Source organism: Synchiropus splendidus, chromosome 10 (assembly GCF_027744825.2).
Source record: "Synchiropus splendidus isolate RoL2022-P1 chromosome 10, RoL_Sspl_1.0, whole genome shotgun sequence".
NCBI lineage: Eukaryota > Metazoa > Chordata > Actinopteri > Syngnathiformes > Callionymidae > Synchiropus > Synchiropus splendidus.
The window spans coordinates 2,391,296-2,401,918 of record NC_071343.1 but is presented as its reverse complement, the minus strand read 5'-3'; the positions used below and the strand labels follow the sequence as shown (position 1 = coordinate 2,401,918).

At 48.6% G+C, this 10,623-nt stretch overlaps 1 protein-coding gene across 2 annotated transcripts in view; it reads right to left on the bottom strand.

The window, feature by feature from the left end:
• Positions 1-2,669: 2,669 nt before the first annotated feature.
• hs6st3b (heparan sulfate 6-O-sulfotransferase 3b) overlaps positions 2,670-10,623 on the bottom strand; it is a 52,802-nt gene continuing 44,848 nt past the window's right edge. Inside the window, exons 2-3 of one of the 2 annotated variants that reach the window (XM_053877971.1) lie at positions 4,652-4,874; positions 2,670-4,591 (exon numbers count right to left, since the gene is read on the bottom strand). In XM_053877971.1, coding sequence (XP_053733946.1) covers positions 4,127-4,591; positions 4,652-4,874 — 688 coding nt within the window. In that variant the 3' untranslated portion in view covers positions 2,670-4,126. Of the gene's footprint in view, positions 4,875-10,623 lie in introns of both variants that reach the window. The other variant, XM_053877970.1, reaches the window with a different exon arrangement.

Here is a 10,623-nt window from a genome sequence, read left to right as displayed (position 1 = left end):
TCTCTGGCTCCTGGAGACATACAGGTCCTGAAGAGGTGGCAGGCTGCAACCAATCACCTTCTCAGCAGAACGTACGATGCGCTACAGTCTGCTCTTGTCCCTGGAGGTGGCGCTGCTGTACCAGACGGTGATAGAGGAGGTGAGGATGGACTGGATGATGGCCGTGTAGAACTCCACCAGCAACTTTGTTGGCAGTCGTAGTTTTCGTAGCTGCCTCAGAAAAAACATTCTCTGCTGGGCCTTCCTGATGAGGGACCTGATGGTCGGCTCCCATTTGAGGTCCTCAGTGAAGGAGGTTCCTAGGAAGCAGAAGGAGTCTACAATAGGAATAGGTAAACCAGCCAACATGAGAGGGGACAGAGAAACTGTGACTCTCCTGAAGTCTATGACCATCTCCACTGTCTTCTGGGCGTTGAGCTCCAGGTTGTTGTGGCTGCACCAGGACACCAGCCGCTCCACCTCCCTCCTGGGAAAGACAATCCAGTCTTCAACTGGGAGCGTGTTTGTTTTCAAACAAAAATCCCTGAAACTTCATCTGACACGCAGGTGAGTCTGGCTGATGTGTGTGATGGTATCACGCATGCTCCAAAAGTGACACATGCACATGCCCCGACATGATATGATTTATTGATCAGCTCTGACAAGCAGGCGACAGAAGTGCTCCATAACACAACACTGACAGCAGAAGTGGAGACATGGGCAGGAGTCCCACTCTCAAGTGTCATAGCCACTGACACACGCTGTTGTTATTCCTGCTGCCTCGCTCATGACGTCAACCTGGTGCCACTGTTTTTCTGCAGCTTGTGTGTCTGAGTTTCAATGAGAGGCACGTTAGCAAGTTAAATCAATTCTTTTGGGAAAACGGGTTTGAGATTAGAATAAGGAAATGAACATATTGTTACCTTGAAATTAAATGAAGATCAAGCAAGTTAAATTGTTTATTGTGGCAATGAATGAGATATAAACACACGTTAATTGATCTGAAAGTTTTACATGCCAAAGTTGAGTTGGATTTGTCTGAAATCTGAGCAAAACTATGACGTCATACTTGGTAACGTCTATCTGCAACCCCGCAATATAGCCACTAGGTGGGAGCATTTCTTCATCATTGTCCTTGAGCGCGTTTCGATGAAGCGCCTCAGTTTTCCTGAATCCATACCATAATTATCGAATGATTTTGATGCTTCATAAGATGTTTGAAGTGAGTTAATGGTGATTCATTTTTACCTTCCCACATCTTGCGCGGCTGAACCTGAATTTTCCCCATCTGTGCATGACAGAGTCAGTGATAGTTATAATGACCAGGTGGACTCATCAGGAGAGAAGCACTCTCGTTTGTTTCCCTAGGTTAAACTGAAGCGGCAACACAATCGCTCCATCTGGGCAGACATTAGGACGAGACAAAGCAGCGGCACATGCTGAAGGGAAACAGATGTTTTCTCGCTCTCAGGAGGCTTCCAGTCTGACTGTCTGTCACCGACTCACCTGGAGGAGGTTCCTCAGGCTCAGGCTTGACGATTCATCCGGTGAAAATGAATGACACATTGCAACACTGAGTATTCCAAAATTCAAGAGCAAAGCCACTAAAAAGTAGGAGCAGCTGATGTGCGCTTTAGTTGACATTAACAGCGAGTTAACTCAGCTTTAGTGCGATTCATTGAGATTAAAAACTGCCATCTATTGACTGGCCTTGTTCCTTCTGATGTGTTTGAGATGGAGGCACCAGGAAGAAAGAGCAGAGCCACTGAAGTTCATGGATGCAGGATGACATGAGGATGATGAAGACAGGTGAAGGTGGAAAGTGGCTGTGGCAGCACTCATGGGACAGACGCAGCCCTTGGACACACAAACTTGTAAACCACTCGTGTGAATCCTGGGATCTGTTTTTATTTACATCATTTTCCAACGTCTTAGAGGGTTCTGGACTGCAGGATGAAATGTTTCCTGGCAGGGCTGACATGAAGATGAGGAAAGCCCCGGCCACCTCGATATCATATCAAGTGTCTGTCTGAAATATTGGGGAACCAAGGCAGATATTTCATGTGCGTCGTTTTATTTTGAGGAAGCAACACTGACTGAAGAAGCAGTGCCATCATTAAAGTGAGAGACGATGGATGATGTTTGTGTTTATGAAGACCGGTTTGATCCATCCTGTTTGAGGGACACCGTCTTCGAAGAATCCCTGCAATCAGCTTCAGACAATCCTCTCCACTCAGCCGGTGGTCAGTTCTGGCCCTTCATCACCATCGCTGCGTGGCACTCTGCGGCATCTGGCCGGAACAGAGTGGGTGATCAGTGCTGCAGTGCTTGCTCTGACTCTCAACTCAGAGTTTTCTTATTTTCTTTTTTTTCTGGGGTTATAATCATGACTAATCCAATGGTGGTGTGGTTCTCCACCTCCTTGGACCATCATCACCTCCGTCTCTGAGTGGGTTTCTGCAGCAACCGTCACTGAAGGGCGCAGGAGGCAGAGTGTTCATGTGGCAGAGATGGTCTACTGGAGTGAAACTTATTTACTATTTATAACTATTTAGTTATTCCTATTCTGTCAGTTGTTGCCACAGCAAGTTGGTCTCCTCCACGTTTCCCTATGTTGATCATCCTCCCTGGTTGCTAGTGATGGGTAGATGAAACAGTGTCCTGATTTTCTGAGGCCACCAGGTGACGCTGTCTGCTGTAAAATGTTTGGACTAGAGCAAATGATTGAATGAAATCTCACATTTCTAAACCAAGAGCGCCATCTAGTGGCCTCTGAAAATTAGGACACTGTTTCATCAACCCTGCGATACTGTTTGTTGATACCCATCTGGTTCCACTCCTCTTCTTGTCCTTCATTACCCCCATGAACCTCTAGCGTTATCGCCCCCTTCTTCTGCCCGGTACTTCCATTTCTAGCCTTTTCTTTCACACCGGCTGCTCATCTCTGTGTGTTCCACCCTGTCTGCACTCTCCTCTTCACCTCATCTCAGTCCACTTGAACTCATCTGCTAGCACTTCCTCTACTCCTCACCTCCTTCCTCCCTGTCATTGACTCACTTGCTTCTACTGAGCTTCATTCCTCCACCTCTCCAGCTTCTCCTCCATCTCATCTCATCTTCATTCTCACTGCAGATGACTATGTGGTCAGCAAACATCATACTCCCACAGATACTCCTCCCTAGCCTCACCAGCAAATTTCTTGGCAATAAACCATCATCTGCTTTTGCATTTCAAATCCAGATGTTGTCATCCCTCCTGTTCCAGCGTCAGGGTCTCTTCATGTTCTTCATGGATGATAAGCAGATTACGAGCCCAGGACTCTGATAGAAACTACGACAGATGGTGAGTGTACCTGCTGGAGCTACCATGCTATCATAACTAGCTTCCGACTTTTGGATGACAGCTGCAGTGGATGTTGAATGGAATCCCAAAATAGCACTGTGGAGAGAGGAGGCAAAAAGCCTGGCGATAAAAGTGGACATCTTTGACATCTTTACTTGCAGGGTAACAGACAGACAGACAGCTCAGAGAACTTCAATGTTGACATTACGCTCATGTAAGATCGCATAACAAAAGGATTTGAGAAAAGGTCAGATGAACGCGGCACAACAACAGAAACATTTTCATCATCGTGTATTCCTGCCTCGGCTGGATTTGTGGGACCGTCCCACGGAACACTTGAGCCCTGTTGTGGCAGTTTCTACAGTGAAGTCTTTGCTCCACCAACTCCAGAAACAACACTGAGCTTCGGAGACATCCTTCCACAATGACTCAAGGAATGAGATGAATTTAGAAAATCCTGATCTGGTCGAATGTTGGCTACATGCATATAATCTGCGAGAGGCTCGGTAGCGGACGGGGAAAATAATAAATGGTAAATCATTGGCTTTGGCATACTGGAATCACGGTTTTAAGTTCATGTGGTCATGTGACATGCAACCATCAGCTCTTCTAACATCTACTGCTTTCAGAACAAACACAACAAAGACATTCAGGTTTGCAGTGAAAGTGAAACAACGTCCACGGCAGCTTTTTTTAAAATCTCCTCATCAACCAAGGCAGAAGTCGAGCGGTCCGAGAGTTTAAGACAGCGAATTGCGGCTCATGAAGAGCCAACGAGAGCGAAGGAGACTGATGCATGGCGGCCTCACCAACGGGCCACCTGGCTCGTGTAGTCCTCGGTGGTCGCGGGAAAGTCTCCGTCTTTGTCAAGCCTTCCATCCCCCTTGGCTCCTCTGTGTTTGGGCGACCACGGCCAGGTCTGCTGCCTCTGCTCCTTCAGCCAGCGCCGCTCCTCACGTCTCTTTAAGCGGACCTCCCGATGCTGCCTCTGGCGGCTGAACTGGAAGCGCTGCAGGAACAGGTCCTTGGCGTACTCGTACAGCTGCACGTCCAGGAAGTTGAGCTCCTCGATGCGGCGGCGGATGGACTCGCTCAGGTCCACGTTAGCCGCGCGCGTGCTGTTGATCTGCGTGAACGCCGAGATGAAGCGAAGACTGAACGTCCGCTCAAACAGGTACTGAGTTTTCCGCTGGAACTCCGTCAGGCCGTAGAAGGCCATGTTCTTGAGGTTGTTCTTGGCACTGCTGAGGAGGATGTGGTTGCGCTGGCTCTGGTTCATGGAGGACAGGTTGTAGCAGCCCACCAGGCTGAGGTCAGACAGCATGCGAACCTGTCGGTTGTTGGCCAGGTTTGACGGACACTTCATGAACTCTGTCAGGGTGACCCCGGACCAGTCGTCGCCGCTGTAGCAGGTGGGCAGCTCGTCCTGGGTCGGCGAGCGTCCGTCACACATATGGAGGGCAGTCTTCCACGTGGCCCCTCTCTGGACGTGCTTCCACTCGCTCAGGTAGCGGGAGACGGGGTCGCGCAGCATCGTGATGTAGTAGAAGTTTCTGCAGCCAAAACAAAAGCAGAGTTGTGAGAGTCTGATCCCTCACAGATGGTGACTTTGACGCGACCGTCAGGCGGCTACTGTCACTAGTTCCAGCTACACTCTCAAGAAACTTTTCTTTACAGCCTTGACATTCACACACACACACACACACGCATACTCTATACACAGTTGTTTATGGCTTCATGCAGTCAGTGGCCAGTATTTTGAGACACAGTGGTCTCTCCTCATTACCCACTGTTTTACAGGTGAAGCCGCAGGCAAGACAGGAGTCGACGTAAAACTTGTTTTCACTTGTTCATTCATCATCTGCTCTGCGTTTAATGGTTAATAATGTGTTCCTGTATTGTTGGCATTTTTTCAAAGCCCTCTTGTGGTGATGTTTTTAAGATGCTCGGTAGTACAATTAGCTCCATCTGCCGGGTGTAACTCAATAATGAAAAGTGCCCCCCCCTTTCTTTCAACTAATTTTGAGGAAAATACTAAAATGACAAACGAAAAGAAATTTAGTCATGAATGTGTTGTATTTACTGTTCAACCAGTACTGGCTCAAACGGAAACAGGACAAAAAATATGACAGAAAATGACAACTTAACAGTTGTATAGTTTTGGTCAGACCTCACGAGGGCCGCAAAAACACAGGCAAAGGTCCGCATATGGCCCTGGGCCGCACTTTGCCCAGGTCTGCCCTAACCCTGCCATTGGTTGACCATACCATACAAGTCAGGGGTCTCCACGAAAGGGTCACAGGTTTTTGTCCCCATGAGTCAAGAGGAGACAGAAGTTTTGGTTGAAGTGGTGATGCTTAAAGACAAAGTCATGGAAACCCCTCACCCCTTCGCCTGCACACACATTCCTGGGGGCCACTCTTTTTTATCAGCTCCTGTCACAGCCTTGTTTATAAAGCCACGCCGTGGGCGCCGTACGCTGGAAAGACAGGATGTAACCACAGTCAGTTGGCATACACTTAACCCCGCCCACATTCTGCCCATACAAGGTCATAGAAACAGGGGGTCACAGAGGCACTGCACGTGCCCAGACTGTCTGCGCACGCCAGGCTCGCCAGTGCCAGAGTCCTGTCTTCAGCACCACAGTCACTCATCCAGCTGGAAAGTGGTGGTGAAGGCACTTGGGTGCGTGAATTATTGCTCACGTTCAGTATGTTTTTTTAAATAATGTAGCGTCATGTGGCGCCATGTTTTCTGCGTATGCAGTGCTAAAAATGAGGCCCCTGCTCAGCCTACTTCTACCCATGGAATCACCACTGTGGTGGCGCAGATTCTCTTCACAGTCCGAGTCCGTCCTCAATCATGGTTGAAAGGACGAGCGTGGACGATGAATGAGCCGCCGTTGAGGTCATTCATCACTTTTCCAGTGGCGTCGACATCGACACGTTCAGATAAAGAAGTGACAAGAAGCTCCCGGAGTGCGATGTCGGAAACTGAAACGTGCTAATACGAGTGTGTTATTTGGCCCCAAATAAAGCCGCGCTGAAGCCTCCAGCGCGAGTGAGAGGAAGGAATCTGTCCACCTTGCTCTTCCCCTAATTTAAAGTCCTGCAGGCAGCAGTGATAAGAGCTCCAGTGGCAGCAGCCGTGTTCTGGCACCAGTTCCTGGAGTTGACAGTCTGCAGATTCACGCTGGTGGCACTGACTCCGGGACACATACACATGCAGCCGGCGTTGTCTGAGAGCACTCGGCAGCCCAAAGGTCAGCTGTGCGCACCATCAGTGTCAGGAAGCATCAAGCTCAACGGATCAGCACAAGTGTCCAGCAGAGACTTTCCCTGAGTGATTAAGATCTCTGGGGGAGGGGGGCGGGGGGGCCTCCACTATCATTGCAGTCACGCAGCCGCAGCTATTTCCTCGCCATGAAAGTTTGAAGACCCCATCAGAAATATTCAAAAGCTGAATCATCTGCTTCATTAGGCTCTTTAATGACTCCATTCTGGAGCCAAGTGCTGCAACAATCCTTGACCCGCGCGTCGGAGGAGTGGGATCCCCGCTGAAATCCAGTTAATCACCGATCAATAATGGATAGGCCGCACCTCGCCACTCCATCCGCAGCGGAGGTCGGGTCTTTAAAGCAGCCGCCAGACTTCAACGGGGCGCTAAGTAGCTATTAGGAAGGCCATCTGGAAGAGGTCCGACCCGCTCATTATCCCACGTAAAACTGAGCTGCTCGAACTGCACCAGTTAGGCCTGGGCAAAGGGCGGCCCGGGGGCCAAATGCGGCCCATCGTCTGTATTCATGTGCCCGCCCTGCAGTCAGAGTAAAACTATAAAACTGACGCCGTTGTTGTCTCTGACATTTTTGTCGTGCATTTTATTTGTATATTATGATGCAACTGAAACACAACTTTCTCATGTGATTATTTTTCTGAATATTTTGTCTTTCCCGATGGCTATTTTAGGAGTATTTCTTGTCCCTTAAAGTACATCAAAATGAAAGTAGATTTTGAAATGTATGAGACACATTGAATCTGTGATTTAAATGAAATAAAACACAACAAACCGACATTTTCGGTGCATTTTTACAGTGTCATTTCATAAGCACACATGATGTCATCGCTTGAATTTTATTTTCAATATTCTCTAACACTTTCATTGGGTTTGACGGCCCCTCTCAACGGTCACAATATATAACCTAGCTCCTTAGGAAATTTCGTTGCCCACCTCTGAATCACCTGACCGCACAGGAACGTCGCGCAACACTGCTCTAGCCGAGGAGACACCGCCACCTGACACGTTTTAACAAAGTAGCCTTCCATTATTTCTCCTTTCTGCTTGTTGAATTGAATCAGATTTCACAAGGGGCTGTAAAACATCTCACTCATCCAGGAAAGTTTGGGACTCGCAAAGTATCCTTTACCACAAAAAAACCTGTGAAAAACCGAGGCTTGACAAGAGCTACATTAAAGACATTTGGGATTCTGAGCACATAATAGTGGTAATGTACATCTGAAAGTGGAAATAAATGAAGGAAAACCAGCAGAAATCAAATGGGAAATATTATTTCCATCGTGTTGTCCCACACTGTGAGGATAAATACTTCAACCTAGACATCATTTTTGGCACCCCGCTGTCAGTGATGTCGAAGCAGTTGAGCGTTTCCTCTCCAGGCCTGTTGTTACCAGCCCTTAGGAACGTTTGTCTCCGACCTGATGCTAACAGTTGGGAAGTGAGCTCGGACACAGTTCAGGAGCTCCAAACACTGAAAGCTGTTTGGCATCACTGATAGGTCATGGCATGATAATATCTAGGCATATTCACTTCCAGAGACCTGAAAAATGACCTTGAAAAGTATCAACCAGGTCGTAAGATTTTGCTCAGTGAGGTGTTCAGAACATGCAGCTGTCTATTTTGCATGTAGTTATTTGTTGACATTCGGAGCAAGCGGTGTTTTTCCGTGACTGAGGCTGTGGTTTGTGCTGCTTGCTAACCGTCAGGGGGGACCTGACTCGCCGTCACGTCACACACAAGCAGTGCCGCTTTGTGTCTTATTGGACGACTGAGCATCTTCATCAGAGGGTGACGACACCTCACCAGAATACGAGTCAAACGTTCTCTCCGTGATGATCCTTCTACGCAACTACATGCTTCCTCGTCTCCATGACCTGGGGTCGATTTTCAGACCCGAGTAGCTCCAAAACGTTGGTAGAACCACGCCTACAAATGTTGCTCAGTTTAAAGTCACAGATGTCCGCCCTCTGCTGGAGTACAGTAGTAACTACACCAGGCTCCGCGTTTCCAGCTGGGCTTATTTAAAGACGGGAGTCACATCAGCATCACAAGCACTTGAGCTGTGAGTTTTTAGATTGGAAGTGGTTGCAATACACTTAGAAACCTCTCCAGAAAGTGTAGATGACAAGCGGTAAGTGACTGAGCTGAGCGTCAGTCATGAAGCTGAGGTGGACAGTCCAAGCACTCGAGTGACTTGGAAAAAAACAACGTAAATAAAGTGGAATTGGCTGGACGGCGGTCATCGCAGGACCACTTGCTCGTAATTACGCGTGTTTTCAGGTCGACGTGGCCCTCAGAGGGCAGGCAAGGGCGTGGGTGGGGACCAGTCTGGTGCGTTTGGATTTGATGAGTCAGCAGTTTGAGCAGAATCTGTTGTGAAATCATTAAAACCTCTTCATGCCTCGGTGCGGTTGAAGACGCGGAAATGATCATTGAATGGCGCCATCACTCCCCTAAACAAGGCGCCCAGAACGTTCTCAGCTCATTAAAACGCCGGCGACACGTTGGTGTTAGCGGCTAAGTGGCTTCAAATCACAAGTCTTCAGGTGACTTGCGTTACCGCGCGATATTTAATTAGCTCATTGCTTATCCCTGCAGGTCAAGTGCCACCCTCATTAGTCATTAATCCCCCCCGGCAGCTGCAGTGAGGCGGCTCCGCCACCGGGGGGAGAGCCGCTGGGATGAGGTGCGACTGAGCTCAGGCCGCAAAAGTGCTTCTCCATGACCTCAAACATGGTTTTATTCTGATGAAAACTGGCAACTTGTTGGACTCCCGTCTGCCTCCTTCCAGTGTCCGGCTGGTTCCTCGACCCAGACTCAAACTGAACACCATCTTCTGGTGTATGGACTCGGAGTGTCGGAGATAAGACAGACATGTCTTTTGGGGCTCTGAAAATCCTCCCACCATGAAACACCGACTGTCACGGCGATGTGGAAGCACCGTCCCCTGGAGTCTCAGGGTGATTTCTCATGATTCCTCACCCCCTCTTTCTACCCCGTCTCCTCCATGTCTCACAGACGTGAGTGCTCCCTCCGGATCCATAACCTTTCCTTAAAGGTTGTCACATTAATCACGCTCTTGATTTCACATGTCGATCTCCTTCTCCTGTGTTTACCTCTCGCTGCCTGGTGTCGCCGAGGAGCGACGTACCGACACAACACCTTCATCTTCATCTTCAACGGCCCGATGGCCTTTTCTCATCCCCTTCCTTCCGCGGTGAGGAGAGGTCGCTAAGCGCGGCTGAGAGAGTGTCTGTCGTACGTCTGGAACCAACAACACGCTGATGGCTTGGAAGAAAATAAAAGGAAGAAGGTCACGGGTTTGAATCCCACCGGTGCCGGCCCAGGCCTGCGGTCAGCTCAGGAAGGAAAGGAGAGGTAGAAAGTTGATTCAAGTGAGGACTTTTATTTGGAGGACATCTGCATTCCGACAGAGTTCCTGTATCTCTTGCTTCCATGCCGAGGACGGAAGGAAGGAAGTATACCTACTTGCTTTCGAACCTCTTCCCACCCTGCCTCTATTACACTCTGTTAGTCACATTGAAAAGTTCAGGTCTGATCAGTGGGGAATCAACATGACGAATCGGAGGAGCCCCACAAAAGTTATTCTCTACGTTGGTATTGCTGTTCACCGATATATCCACCAGGTGGAGCAGCCCAGAGTCAAAAGTTTATGACAGCAACAAACTCCACCATGGAGTCGGTGTTGACCATGTAGCTCTAGCACAAAAGAGGAGACGGAGGCAGCGTTGTAGGAGGCGCTGGTCGGTGAGGACGTGAAATATATGGCCACTGGAGGATGGAGAGTTTCCGCCAGTGTCTTGTTCATCTCTTATTAGAGCTATGCATTGGGTAGCAACAGCAACACTGCCCCCCATGCTTTCAAGAGGTATGGCTCTGTTTGGTCCGTATCTGTAAGCTTTGTGAAAATGTGCAGAAATACGGAGGAAATAAATAAATAAATAAATAAATATGTGATTTTCTTGTGCTTTTTTTAAAGTTATGAGA